Below are 15,504 nucleotides of genomic sequence, written 5' to 3' on the forward strand. Positions count from 1 at the left end.
CTTATGTATTTAATGTGCAACCCAAGAAAACGGTTCTTACAAAGTGGCCCTGAGACACCAATAGATTGGACATCCCTGGCCTAGACTGCAGATTGTCCCCGAGTCAAATTTCAGTAGACCACCATTTGTAGGTTTTCAGCTTGATCTTGATAATTAGTATATATGTATTCAACTTTTGTTAATTTATTGACAAAAAAAACAAACTATGAAGAAACGTTTTATTAAATATTTGGGATGAATGGTCATTTTAAACAAGAGGAACATAAAACAAGAACTTAAATTCAACTGAAAGTCATTATAGCCCGTGTATGTAAAAATGGAAGGTATACCATTACTTTTAAACAGGATTGTATGAAGTGATGTTTTCAATCAGAAAAGAGTAAAGCTGAAATATGCTTTTACAATGTAACTTCCCCAACATAAGTGGCATTTAAGAAAACAAATAACCGTAACTGAGAAAACATTAGAGGGGTTGTCCACTACTTGGACAACCCCTTCTTAAATGCTACAGTCTTCAATTGTAAAATAAAAGGGGGAAAAAAAAAAAAAAAAAAAAGGTAAATAGACTCTCCTCCTCGACTGGTGGTGTTCTAGCGATGTAGGCACTGTATCTGCCTGCGCTCGCAGCTATAGCCCATCAGCGCAAGGAGAAGGTTTTGTTTTAATTATTACTTAATTAGCATTTAAGAATGGGTTGACCAAGTAGTCTGCAACCCTTTTAAATTCTTCTGGGCATCCCAATCCAAGTCTTCAATTGTGTTCAGCTGCATCTCAATTAACATATTTTAGATGTGCAGTTCCAAGTGGCGGTGATGTCCATGTTCCTGGCATGGCCTGCAAGCACAACAAAAAAAGTACAGTCACAAGTTACACATTCTTATTTTACAATAATCGGAAATAAGCAATTCTCTGCACCATGTGAGGATACCTCTACATGCAATGTAGAAACCTCCCTGTGTCGGAAACTATTAGTGGGGAATACAATTCTCCAACCCCACAGGGATGCGTATAAGGAGTAAAATGATCAAATGTCCATACTTGTCACACACTGTGACAACAACAAAAATCTCAGAAAAGTGGATATAAGGAATAGATGTTTTCTTTGAGCAGGACCATATTATAGAAGATAATTTCTTTAAATGGGAACCAGTAATATCCTTAAACACTAAACCTACAAATATGGGGTTAATCTGTAGGTTAAAAAGTGTTCTAATGTTATGCAGCTAATGGGTAAAAAGGACAACGCCTTTAAGAGACAAAACCTAAATGTTGCTAGTTTCCATCTTGTCAGCATAAAAAAATGGAAATTAGAGAATTTTCAAATAGGGAGTCTGCATGGACTTAACACCTTCGTGATGTGTGATGTACTTAAAGCACGCTCGGGAAGGGGCTAAACTGAAAACTAGTCTGCCTTAGGGGTTAACTTCGTAAATGTTTAAAATATGTTGCATTGTTAAAATAGTAGCCAAACACTGTGGACAAAGTAGCAGTATGTAGCTTTATTTTATGAACTTAGCATAATTAAAGGGTGATTTACCTTCTTACGCATTCATACATGCCATGTTATGTCTATTCTAACCACCATCTGCCGGCTTTCAGTCAGAGGTGTGGCAGTCACAGCTTTAGTCATCGCTCCGTACATAGCAAGCTGCTGCTATAACCACACACTGGCACTAACAGCCAGCTCTGCCTTTCTACTTTGTTCAGCATAATATTCTAAAAGACACTTTCCCACCTTTGGGCTTTACAACCTATTTTGGTCATCTCATGTGCAGCTATATTCTGTCAATTTTATTTATGCGGTTTTCTGAGGGTTTTTTGGGTATATTCTTAATTCCTTTGCAGTGATCAATTTAGCTTTATGTTGTCTGCACACTATGGACATGCGTTGTATTTTCCTGGTTTTTACTCCACCTATGCGGGTTGGCTTTAATTCTGAGAAGCCTTAGTGGGCACCCTTTGAGATTATCTAGCTGTCAGCACAGGCGTAACCACCTACATTGCGCAGATTCTTATGGAGCTTGTATGTTTTGTGTGACTACCAACACACTGCTTCGGCAAGCTCACATGCGGTGTAATTTCTAACAATAGGTTAGGTGTATTTTCACCAATACAAGTCCTTCACAGGCACAGTAGTCATCATTATTAGAGAACAGCCAATAATCTGGTACCGGCGGATCACTGCCAGATTTTAAAAAGTCTGATCCGCTCCGGAATCCGGTGCCCATATAACAATGGGGACCAGGATCCGGAGGTTAAAAGAAGGGAATTTTGTTTACTTACCGTAAATTCCTTTTCTTCTAGCTCCAATTGGGAGACCCAGACAATTGGGTGTATAGCTACTGCCTCCGGAGGCCACACAAAGCATTACACTTAAAAGTGTAAGGCCCCTCCCCTTCTGCCTATACACCCACCGTGGGATCACGGGTTCCTCAGTTTTAGTGCCAAAGCAAGAAGGAGGAAAGCCAATAACCGGTTTAAGAACAAATTCAATCCGAAGGAACATCGGAGAACCGAAACCAGTCAACATGAACAACATGTGTACCCGAACCAACAAAAATCCCTAAGCAAACAGGGCGGGTGCTGGGTCTCCCAATTGGAGCTAGAAGAAAAGGAATTTACGGTAAGTAAACAAAATTCCCTTCTTCTTTGTCGCTCCTAATTGGGAGACCCAGACAATTGGGACGTCCAAAAGCAGTCCCTGGGTGGGTATAATAACCCCTCGTGATAGGACCGTAAAAACAGCCCTACCCTACAGGTGGGCCGTCGCCGCCTGAAGGACTTGTCTACCTAGGCTGGCGTCCGCCGAAGCGTAGGTATGCACTTGATAGTGTTTGGTAAAAGTGTGCAGACTCGACCAGGTAGTCGCCTGGCACACCTGCTGAGCCGTAGCCTGGTGTCGTAATGCCTAGGACGCACCCACGGCTCTGGTAGAATGGGCCTTCAGCCCTGAGGGAACCGGAAGCCGAGCAGAACGGTAGGCTTCAAGAATTGGTTCCTTGATCCACCGAGCTAGGGTGGATTTGGAAGCTTGCGACCCTTTGCGCTGACCAGCGACAAGGACAAAGAGTGCATCCGAGCGGTGCAGGGGCGCCGTGCGGGAAATGTAGATTCTGAGCGCTCTCACGAGATCCAACAATGCAAATCCTTTTCACATTGATGAACTGGATGAGGGCACAAGGAAGGCAAGGAGATATCCTGATTAAGATGAAACGGGGATACCACCTTAGGGAGAAACTCCGGAATAGGTCGCAAGACCACCTTGTCCTGGTGAATCACCAGGAAGGGAGATTTGCATGACAGCGCTGCTAGCTCGGACACTCTCCGGAGAGACGTGACCGCTACTAGAAAGGCCACTTTCTGTGAAAGGCGAGAAAGGGAAACATCCCTCATAGGCTCGAAAGGCGGCTTCTGAAGAACAATTAGAACCCTGTTCCGATCCCAGGGCTCTAACGGCCGCTTGTAAGGAGGGACGATATGACAGACCCCTTGCAGGAACGTGCGTCCCTGAGGAAGTCGTGCTAGGCGCTTCTGAAAAAATACAGATAGCGCTGAGACTTGCCCCTTGAGGGAGCTGAGCGACAAACCTTTTTCCAACCCGGATTGCAGGAAGGAAAGAAAAGTAGGCAAACTAAATGGCCAGGGAGAGACTCCCTGAGCAGAGCACCAAGACAAGAATATTTTCCACGTCCTGTGGTATATCTTGGTGGAGGTAGGTTTTCTGGCCTGTCTCATGGTGGCAATGACCTCTTGAGACAATCCTGAACCCGCTAGGATCCAGGACTCAATGGCCACACAGTCAGGTTCAGGGCCGCAGAATTCTGATGGAAAAATGGCCCTTGAGATAGCAAGTCTGGTCGGTCTGGTAGTGCCCACGGTTGGCCTACCGCGAGGTGCCACAGATCCGGGTACCACGACCTCCTTGGCCAGTCTGGTGCGACGAGGATGGCGCGGCGGCAGTCGGACCTGATCTTGCGCAGCACTCTGGGCAACAGAGTCAGAGGTGGAAACACATAAGGAAGCCGGAACTGCGACCAATCTTGAACTAAGGCGTCTGCCGCCAGAGCTCGGTGATCGTGAGACCATGCCATGAAAACTGGGACCTTGTTGTTGTGCCGAGACGCCATTAGGTGGACGTCCGGCATCCCCCAGCGGCGACAGATCTCTTGAAACACGTCCGGGTGAAGAGACCATTCCCCTGCGTCCATACCCTGGCGACTGAGGAAGTCTGCTTCCCAGTTATCCACGCCTGGGATGTGAACTGCGGATATGGTGGAAGCCGTGTCTTCCACCACGTCAGAATCCGCCGGACTTCCTGGAAGGCTTGCAGACTGCGAATTCCTCCTTGGTGGTTGATGTATGCCACCGCTGTGGAGTTGTTCGACTGAATACGGATCTGCTTGCCTTCCAGCCACTGCTGGAAGGCTTGTAGAGCAAGATACAGTGCTCTGATCTCCAGAACGTTGATCTGAAGAGTGGACTCTTGCTGAGTCCACATACCTTGAGCCCTGTGGTGGAGAAAGACTGCTCCCCACCCTGACAGATTCGCATCTGTCGTCACTACCGCCCAGGAGGGGGGTAGGAAGGATTTCCCTTTCGACAATGAGGTGGGAAGCAGCCACCATCGAAGAGAATCCTTGGCCGCCTGAGAGAGAGAGACGTTGCTGTCGAGGGACCTCGACCTCCCGTCCCATTGGCGGAGAATGTCCCATTGTAGTGGACGCAGATGAAACTGCGCGAAGGGAGTGCCCCTATTGCTGCCACCATCTTCCCTAGGAAGTGCATGAGGCGTCTCAAGGGGTGTGACTGACCGTAAAGGAGAGATTGCACCCCTGTCTGCAATGAACGCTATTTGACAAGCGGAAGCTTCACTACCGCTGAGAGAGTATGAAACCCCATGCCAAGATATGTTATCGACTGGGTCGGGGTTAGATTCGACTTGGAAAAGTTGATGATCCCCCCGAAACCCTGGAGGGTCTCCAGCGCCACGTTCAGGCTGTGTTGGCATGCCTCTTGAGAAGGCGCCTCGACCAGCAGATCGTCTAAGTAAGGGATCACGGAGTGTCCCTGAGAGTGTAGGACTGCAACTACAGCTGCCATGACTTTGGTGAAGACCCGTGGGGCTGTCGCCAGACCAAAAGGCAGGGCTACGAACTGAAGGTGTTCGTCTCCTATAACGAAGCGTAGAAAACGCTGATGCTCTGGAGCAATCGGTACGTGGAGATAAGCATCCTTGCTGTCTATCGATGCTAGGAAATCTCCTTGAGACATTGCGGCGATGACGGATCGGAGGGATTCCATCCGGAACCGTCTGGTTCCCACGTGGTTGTTGAGAAGCATTAGGTCCCGAACGGGACGGAAAGACCCGTCCTTTTTTGGTACCACAAACAAATTGGAGTAAAAACCGTGACCTTGCTCTTGAAGAGGAACAGGGATCACCACTCCTTCCGCCTTTAGAGTGCACACCGCCTGCAGGAGAGCATCGGCTCGGTCGGGAGGCGGAGACGTTCTGAAGAATCGAGGTGGAGGACGAGAACTGAACTCTATCCTGTACCCGTGAGACAGAATGTCTCGCACCCAACGGTCTTGGACCTGTGGCAGCCAAATGTCGCCAAAGCGGGAGAGCCTGCCACCGACCGAGGATGCGGAGGGAGGAGACCGGAAGTCATGAGGAAGCCGCCTTGGTAGCGGGTCTTCCGGCTGTCTTTTTTGGGCGTGACTGAGCCCGCCAAGAATCTGAACTCCTCTGATCCTTTTGAGTCCTTTTGGACGAGGATAATTGGGACCTGCCCGAACCTCGAAAGGACCGAAACCCCGACTGTCCCATCCTCTGTTGGGGTTTGTCTTGTCTGGGCTGAGGTAAGGATGAATCCTTACCCTTGGACTGTTTTATGATTTCATCCAAGCGCTCACCAAACAGCCGGTCACCAGAAAATGGCAAACTGGTTAAACATTTTTTGGAAGCAGAATCTGCTTTCCATTCCCTTAACCACAAGGCTCTGCGTAAAACCACGGAGTTAGCAGAAGCCACTGCCGTACGGCTCGTAGAGTCCAGGACAGCATTAATCGCGTAAGACGCAAATGCAGACATTTGAGAGGTTAAGGATGCCACCTGCGGAACAGATATACGTGTGACCGTGTCAATCTGTGCAAGACCAGCTGAAATAGCTTGGAGTGCCCATACGGCTGCGAATGCAGGAGCAAACGACGCGCCGATAGCCTCATAGATGGATTTCAACCAGAGCTCCATCTGTCTGTCAGTGGCATCTTTAAGTGCAGCCCCATCCTCCACTGCAAATATGGATCTAGCCGCAAGCCTGGAGATAGGGGGATCCACCTTGGGACACTGGGTCCAGCTCTTGACCACATCAGGAGGAAAGGGATAACGTGTATCCTTAAGCCGTTTGGAGAAACGCTTATCTGGATAAGCGTGGTGTTTCTGGACTGACTCTCTAAAGACAGAATCGTCCAGAAAAATACTTAATTTCCGCTTGGGAAATCTGAAATGGAATTTCTCCTGTGAAGCTGACTCCTCCACTTGAGGAGCTGGGGGAGAAATATCCAACATTTTATTGATGGACGCGATAAGATTGTTCACTATGGCGTCACCATCAGGAGTATCTCGGGATCAGAATCCTGATCAGCTATTTCCGGCTCATCACACAGAGAATCCTCCTGCCGAGAGCCTGACCAGTGATATGATGTAGGGGGCCGCTCATAGCGAGCTCTCTTAGGCTGTCTGGGACTGTCGTCCGTGTCAGAGCAGTCACCCTGGAATGCATGGGACACCTCCGGAGCCCGGAGCTGTTCCAAATGAGGGGGACCAGGGGACAGTGATTCAACCGTGCCCATGGTCTGCGTTACTGGTCTAGACTGCAAAGTTTCTAGGATTTTAGTCATAGTCACGGATAATCTATCAGCAAAGCTGCAAACTCTGTCCCCGTCACCTGGACAGTATTCACAGGTGGTTCTCCCTGGGTCACCTCTAGCAGAGGCCCCGGCCGAACAAGTGCCACAGGGGCTGAGCACTGCACACAATGGGGGTCAGTGGAACCTGCCGGTAGAGTAGCCCCACATGCGGTACAGGCAGCATAGAAAGCCTGTGCCTAGGCACCCTTGGTTTTGCGGACGACATGCTGTTGTCTCAGAGCAATCCAAGAGGGTATATAGTGAAGAATTACCAGCGCCAGTACAGTGCAATGTATAGCATAAAAATACAAATGAACACTGCAGCACAAGTGGGGTAGGCACCAGAGGTGTCGCTTACCGCCCGCTGAAAGCGGGTGTGTGGTCGCTAGAATCCCGTGCCTGGGTCTCCCATAACTTGTCTCCCCTTCTCCAGCTCAAACAGCACGTCAGGAATGGCTGCCGGCGTTCAGTGAAGAGGGGCGGACCATGGGCGTGCCTCAGACGAAGAGCGGGAAACCAGCGTCTCACTGTGTTCAGTGTGAGGGCTGGAGTATGTAAAGTAAACTCCAGCCCTCGGCGCTGACGTTCTGCACAGCGTCCCGCCCCCACTCTGACTGGCAGGCCTGGGGGCGGGAACGAAACGAACTAGGCCGGAAAAAGCCGGGGACTGTAGTAGTAAGCGCGGCCGTCAAATATGCACGGCGAGCGCGGAAGTCCCCGGCGAACCACAAGTCCCAGCCGCGCCGCAGTTAAAACTGACAGCAGCGGCCGGCGCGACCGTTTCCAAACCATTAACTCCTTCAGCTAGCTGAAGATAGTGTGGCACACGCGCACAGCGCTATTGTCCCGGGCGCACTAACACACCCAGCAATGCTGGTGTGTGTGTGCGCGATTTGCACGGGGACACAGAGTACCTTAATGTAGCAGGGCCATGTCCCTGACGATACTCAGCTCCATGTCCAGCAGATCCCAGGGGCTGTGGATGGAGCACGGTCTCAGTGCCTGGAGACCGGTAAAATCCCACTTCACCCAGAGCCCTAAGGGGGATGGGGAAGGATGCAGCATGTGGGCTCCAGCCTCCGTACCCGCAATGGGTACCTCAACCTTAACAAACACCGCCGACAAAGAGTGGGGTGAGAAGGGAGCATGCTGGGGGCCCTAGTATGGGCCCTCTTTTCTTCCATCCGACATAGTCAGCAGCTGCTGCTGACTAAACAGTGGAGCTATGCGTGGATGTCAGCCTCCTTCGCACAAAGCTTGAAAACTGAGGAACCCGTGATCCCACGGGGGGTGTATAGGCAGAAGGGGAGGGGCCTTACACTTTTAAGTGTAATGCTTTGTGTGGCCTCCGGAGGCAGTAGCTATACACCCAATTGTCTGGGTCTCCCAATTAGGAGCGACAAAGAAAAGTTTGTGCAGGGAATAGGGGGGTAGGAGCGAGCGCGGCATACTCACCGAGGCGCTGTCATGGCGGCACACTCCTTCCGGGTCACGCTGTTACCTTCCGAAGCCGACAATTCAATATTCATTGTTTTCCCCGCCCACCGGCGCGTGTAATTGGTTGCAGCTAGACGCGCCCCCACCCTGAGTGGCAGCGTGGCAGCTAACTTGCACCAATCACAGGCGCCAGGATGGCCGGTGGGCGGGGAAAGCAGTGCAAGTATCTGCCGGTCAGCATGGTGATAAAAAATAAACAATCGGCAGCACAGATACAGCGCACGGCTGCAGCCCCAGCCATCGGGCTGTATCTGTGCGGTGTATCCAGTCACACGTGCGAGGCTGCCGGGTGATGCCATGGCAGACCTGCGCGAGTCCCTCGCATGTGTGACTGCGGTGAAACCGCATGCGTCTTTTTTATTTACATAAAAAAAAAAAAAAAAAAAAAAAAACAACAAACAACGTGTGGTTACCCCTAATCTTCATCCTCAGCCAAGATAACGCCGGCTGGGGGCTGGTATTCCAGCCTGCAGCCGCCCGGTATTGCCGCATCTATTAAGATGTGACAATCCAGGTGCGATACCGGCTCTTCCCAGAGGCATGATGCGGTGCCAATCAGGGTAATAGCAGGGGTTAATGGCAGCGCACAGCTGCTACTAAATTCTAGGTTTGTGATGGCACAGGCGTCTATCAGATACCTGCATCACACAAACCTGTACATGAATGTAAATAAACAGAAAAATCCTTTATTTGGAATAAAATACAAACAACCCCTCCTTCACCTCTTTATTAACCCCCAAACACCCTGCAGCTCCAACGTAATCCACAGGAGGTCCCACGCCACTTCAGCTCTGCTACATCTGAATATCACAGAGAGAGGCCGCCATAGAACACGACCGCTCTCTGTGAGCTCCAGAGAATGAATGAGCTGCGCCTTGAGCGTTGACGTCACTCAGGTCATTTGCGGTCACAGCTGGAGGTTCCCATGGTCCATCTGTGATCGCAGGTAACCTGACCTCCAGTGGAGGTCACTGAGTTCACAGACCTGCATCTCCTAGCAGAAAAATCACAGGGTTTTTTTGGCCAAGAGCTGCAGATTTTGTGCTGAATTTTTTACACCATATTCCTGCATCCAATGTACACCACCTGGCAAAAAAATAAAAAAAAATGCGGTGTTTTGACGCATTTTTTTGCCGCAGTTATTTTTCCGCTTTGTTTGCTAGGAGGTGCATATTTGGTGCTGGAGTCCTCTGCACCAGCTTTCAGTACCAAAATTTATTTATTTTTTTGGGCCAAGAGATGCAAATTTGGTGCTGAAATTTTTACACCATATTCCTGCATCCAATCTACACCTCCTGGCAAAGAAAAGCCACAATGTTTTGACGCATATTTTTGCCGCGGTTATTTTTCCGCGATTTTTGCTAGGAGGTGCACATTTGGTGCTGAAATTGTCTGCACCAGATTTCAGCACCAAATTTCCAACTGCTGGCAGGAATTTTTTCTAGCCTACCGTTCTCTGAACATGAGCGTGCATGTACCTAGAAACACATGCACACTCCTGTCAGAAGAGTGTGGCTGTGCTGTGCTGTCAGACTCGCGGGAGTCCCTCGCATGCGTTTTTTTTTTAATTTAAATAAAAAGAAAAAAAAAATCCGCCGTGCGGTCCCCCGCCAGTTTTCAAATCCAGCCAAGATGGCGGCTGGGGGCTGGTATATTCTCAGCTCGCAGCCGCCCGGTATTGCCGCATCTGTTAGATGTGACCATTCCAGTGCGATATCTGCTCTTCTCGATTGCCCTGGTGCGCTGGCAATCGAGGTAATAGCAGGGGTTAATAACAGCATACAGCTGCTACTAAACCCTAGGTTTGTGATCGCACGGGCGTCTGATACCTGCATCACAAACCTGTAAATGAATGTAAATAAACAAGACAGAGAAAAATCCTTTATTTGAAATAAAGTACAAAACTCTCCCTCCTTCACCTCTTTATTATCCCCAACACACCCCTCCAGCGTCGGCGTAATCCTCACAATGTCCCACAGCGACACATCCAGCTCTGCTATATGTCAGAGCGAGCAACCATAGAGCACGACCGCCCGCTCTGAGTATAGCCATTTACTGAGCCGCAATAAGCGATGACCGCGGCAGAGACTGTCACAGGTGGGGGAGGAGGGGGGGGCGCGTCAGCCTGCAACCAATCACAGATGAGAGGACTGCCGGTGGGCGGGGAAAGCATGGAAAGCTGTGTTATTGTGTGCACAGTACAGGAAGTGAATGCACGACCCGGAAGCAGTGTGCCGCCATGACAGAGTCTCGGTAAGTATGAAACTCATTTATTTCTGATTTTGTTTATTTTTAATAATTGCCGATTCCGGATTGTGCACCCGGAATCCCGCGCCCGGGTACGGCACAGATATAGCGCTGAAACCGCGCGGATCCGGACTATTACAGTCCGGATTCGCTCAGCCCTAATCATTATGGATTTTCATCTAAACCGCATGTGCAACCCTCATTGTGGTGTTCTGTGTGTCTGTGTGCTGGATTGCCTCTTCCGGTTTCATTCACCAGGTCTGATGAGGATCATATACTCAGGGCTGCTTCCCAGTGCCATGTAATTACTTTTTCAGTCTATTATGACCTGACCTAAGCGTACGCCTCTTGGGTGGTTTCGTACCTCCATCTACCCCTGAAGAAGCTGCCATTCAGCAGCGACACATAGGGCGCTTTGCCTGTTTCAGTCCTTATTTTAGGCCTCCGCTCCATTTGGTCTCCCCTTTGGATTACTTTGCATCACACCTGGATATGGGGTCCCTATTACATGATCCCACATGTTCTGAATTGTGGCCATTTCAACATGAGGGATATGTTCATTAAAGTCAATGGAGCTAAGAGCCACAATGCAGCCAGAACTTCAGAAGAATGCGCAGCCACGCCCTTGAATGGAATTTTAAATGTAGACTGGAGGAGCAAAATGAGGTATTACTGCGCTGCTCATGACAGGGAAAAATACAAAAAAAATATTTTTGTATAATAAAAAAAGGAGTGATTTTATTTCTACGAATTTCAGGAAATTCTTCTTCAGGAAAGGAATCAAATCACTCTGTGCATAAGGCCCCAATTCATCAAAGCTGTTACACCAGAATTGTGGTGTAAATCACTTTGAAAAGTTACTCAATATTTTGCTGAATGCGGGCGTTGCAAGTTTTGGAGTTCATACCTCATTTTCCCCCAGCTCTGCCAAAATGGTTGGAGCTGCGGTTGGATGAGGGGTTTAACTCCAGAGCTCGTTTAATTTATGACCATCTATAGTCATCTATAGACCATCTATAGTATTCCGTACGCCACAAAACTTACTCCAGTCACTCAACTGGACTAAGATTTGTGGCAAGCAGCATGCCGCTTTTTCAGACTTGTCCGCCTTCCTGCTTCTCCTGCTTCATTAAAACACAGCCCTCATCAAGTTCACCAGGTATGGACATCTCCAATCTTTATGACTCTGGACCATACTGATGCATGATGTATGCAAAGAGATCCTGAATCCAACAATGTGTCACTTAGATTACTGGGTGCAGCTGTTCTGACACATCAGATTTTTTTTAGATTTGGCCATGTAGCATAGCTGAGAGAGTGGTCCTGACCACATCAGGCTCTCAACAGAGATTGCACATTGACAGTGAGGTGTCAATCACGGGGGGCGTATCAGACTGCCATGCACGTGACATTGTAGTCCGAAAAATTAGAAGTCCTGCTGGTTATACAAACATAGCAAATTAACAACAGATTGGACCTTTACAAGACTGGCATCCCTGAATTCTAAGTTTTAACTTTATCAGCATACTGTCTTCAGCTTACATAGCAAAAAACAGCTGACAAAATCCCTTTATCTATCATTGTGCTAACCTTAAGAATTTAATGGAAGCAGGTTTTTTGGCGAATAAAGTGCAGGGTTAAAATTTCCCCTCAAAACATAGTCCATGATGTTCTCGGAGTCAAATGGGGAGGCTGTGCAAAATTTCGTGATTGTAAATGCGACGGTGCAGATTCCTTTAGCAGACATGCACACATTCACTCAGCTTTATATATTAGATTATGTATCTGTTCCTTATTGATATTTTTAACTATTTATTTTGGCATCTTCTTTCAATCGACTGGGGTCCCCATGGGAAAACTTACAAAAAGTACTTACTTTGGGAAAGTCAGTGTTTGACGTTGGTCGATGGAACCCGGTGGAAGGATGTAACACTCCGTATTCATCTCTTTCCATGTACTGGTGCAGTGGAAACACAGAGTTTTCTAGTTGAGGTTGATGGAATACTTGTGTATTCATTACTGGCTGAGACCACCCAGAAAACATTTCTATGTTAAAAAAAAAAATAATTTCAGCAATCCGGCATTAAAGATTCTACACCTCCACAAAATGCTGCTAAAAGTTGTACACCAGACTATCGCTCCTAAAGAAATCATACGCTTCCCTACATCAAGATGAATACATTAAAAAAAGCAAACTCTTCAGACACAAGTTAATCCGCACAAGTGAAAGTATAGTAAATTAGATTTCTGATAACAAAATGTGGTCTCATGACTGAACACTAGAGCCATCACTTAGAGCAGAGAGATTCAGAGAAGCCAGTCCATGAAAAAGGAGTTACCAAGCAATCTCCGTGTTATGCTTTCCCCTATAGACCTTGCAGTAGACATAGGCACAGACTTATCAAGACTGATTAAGGGTCCAAAATGGAGTAAATTTCTGGCCACGCTCAACCACACTCCTCCTGCTAAGCCCCAAATATTGCTGGAGCTGGTAAAATCAGTAAAAAAAAAAAAAAAAAAAAAAAAAAAAAAAAAAAAAAATCACGAGAAAGGTTTGCACAGCTATGCGTTGTGCAACAATTTTGTAACATTTCAAAACAGTTCTCAGCCAGAATTGTTGCAAGTTGATAATTAGGGACCACTTGTTTAAAGTCAATGAGCGGTGCTAAAACTTGACTATCACTTGACCATTGCAGTGGGCACATTCTGGCCATTTGGAAACAGTCTGGGAGGAACACTTATCCATCTTAGCTTGATCAATTAAACAAAAAACACAAGAGGTAATTTTTTTGCTTTTAACATTTGCTAAATACTGGCAGTTTTGGAAACCTATGAACTTACTTAATGTTCTAATTGTCTCCATTCATACCTGGTTCATTGTTCACTCCAAATGACCATATACCATTTTGTCCAACAGAAGGAGAGTAGGTGTTCCCAACTGCACAAGAGCCACTCTGTCGAATTCGTGCTAGCCGCTCTGTTCCAATAGGCGGTGGTATTTTGCGATCATTTGTAAAATTTGTTGGCTGTATTGGGCCAGACAACTGAGGATCGGTTGATGATGGCAGTGGGGAAGTAGAACCAGACAAGGCTGATGGGCCAAGAGACGGACCTGAAATATAGACAATGCGGAAATGTAGCTAGATGATATGGTCTACAATAATTAGCTACCTCTTAAGGTGAAATGTCATATTCATGCTGTCCAAACAATGAGCAGCATGGCAGCTTGGCTGTGTGATTGTTACCATGTATGTAATAAAAAAGCATTTCTGAATTAAAAAAACACAACAAAAAAAAAACAAACAAAAAACCCATAACTAGCTGTAATCGAGCAGCCCGGCTCTAATTCATGGGCTAATCAATAAATAAAAAGCATGTAGCTACCGTAATAAGTAAATACGTACATGGATTTGAATTCGAATTAGTCCAAGGATGCGGTGAAAAGTGTTGTCTACTAAAATTACGGGAGCAAACATTATGTCCTTGCAAAAATGTTTGACTTGCATAGAGATTGGTTTCCAAGCTGTTCATTGATGGGGCCGAAATGGACAATGAAGAATTGTCAGAATCAAAGGATGCTGGAAAGAGAAATAAGAAGCTTACACTTACAGAAAGCGCTAGCAGAGAAAATTGCTCATAACTATAGTATACTGTATATGAATATCATTATTAATTTTTTTATACAACCCATGCTAGAAATGATGCCCTCGCCACATTTGGGGAAAAAAAAAAAAGTTACCAAGATTTAGCAAAAGAATTCAAACTAACAAAGTCAAATAAGAAAACTTGGAAGATAATAGAAAAAAATATTCATGAAACTTAGCATCACCCTCCACCTTCCAAGTAACATCACAGCTCTTAAAGAATCCAAATAATCAAAACACTTGGAAAACCAAATATATCTACCAAATTTATAACGAAGACACAAATCTCCTTAAAACACTTGGAAAAGTGGAAAAAAAAGAGTTAAAAATCCCAGAAAATCAATTTGAAGAAAGATTTCAAAAGTCATTGGCCACAGTCTACAAAAATATACCTTGCGTTGCTCTTATAGAAACCAATTTATAAGATAATAACCCGCTGGTATTACACACCCCATAAATTGCATTTAATTAACCCAGATACCTCAAACAAATGCTGGAGGAACTGTGGATATTCAGGCAATATAACTCACATTTTCGTCGTGTCCAAAAATTACGACATTCTGGAGAGACATTCAATCACACTTATAAGGTCCATTACACAGCTAGATGTAACTCTAACGCCAGAACTAGTTCTTCTTCTCTTAAACATTGAAGCGATACCTAAACATTTTAGGCCCATAGTAATACATATTCTACTAGTTTCCACTAATCTCATTGCATCCAAATGGAAAAGTGAGAAAGCTCCTAATATTCAAGAAGCTAAGGAGAAACTAACTCCACATAAAACTTTAGAGCACTACTATGCCATAAAAAATAATACTCAAACAAAGTACCTCACCAAATGGGACCCATGGCTAGAGCCCAATCACCGACAAATTATATAGCCCAACTGACGTTAAGGAAACACTAACTATATTCGAGAAATACAAGCTCACTTATAATTCCAGGCTTGAAGCTCTAGTCTTTGATATCTCCCTGATCTAAAAGTCACTAGAATTATATGTTTTTGATCTCGCAAATTTGCTGGACTGTCTACGGAATCCATGTCAGGAAGTTGGTAATTTTATTTGTTGTTTAGTTATGTTTTGCAAAGAAGGGAATTTTGTTACTTACCGTAAATTCCTTTTCTTCTAGCTCCTATTGGGAGACCCAGACGATTGGGTGTATAGCACTGCCTCCGGAGGCCACACAAAGCAATTACACTAAA

At 46.4% G+C, this 15,504-nt stretch overlaps 1 protein-coding gene across 1 annotated transcript in view; it reads right to left on the minus strand.

The window, feature by feature from the left end:
* Positions 1–204: 204 nt before the first annotated feature.
* The window catches only part of LOC142303259 (ankyrin repeat and KH domain-containing protein 1-like), a 255,586-nt gene continuing 240,286 nt past the window's right edge, over positions 205–15,504 (minus strand). The window contains exons 30-33 of the mRNA XM_075344493.1: positions 14,058–14,231; positions 13,523–13,765; positions 12,530–12,699; positions 205–834 (exon numbers count right to left, since the gene is read on the minus strand). Coding sequence (XP_075200608.1) covers positions 772–834; positions 12,530–12,699; positions 13,523–13,765; positions 14,058–14,231 — 650 coding nt within the window. The 3' untranslated portion in view covers positions 205–771. The remainder of the gene's footprint in view (positions 835–12,529; positions 12,700–13,522; positions 13,766–14,057; positions 14,232–15,504) is intronic.

The sequence above is a fragment of the Anomaloglossus baeobatrachus genome, chromosome 4 (genome assembly GCF_048569485.1).
Source record: "Anomaloglossus baeobatrachus isolate aAnoBae1 chromosome 4, aAnoBae1.hap1, whole genome shotgun sequence".
NCBI lineage: Eukaryota > Metazoa > Chordata > Amphibia > Anura > Aromobatidae > Anomaloglossus > Anomaloglossus baeobatrachus.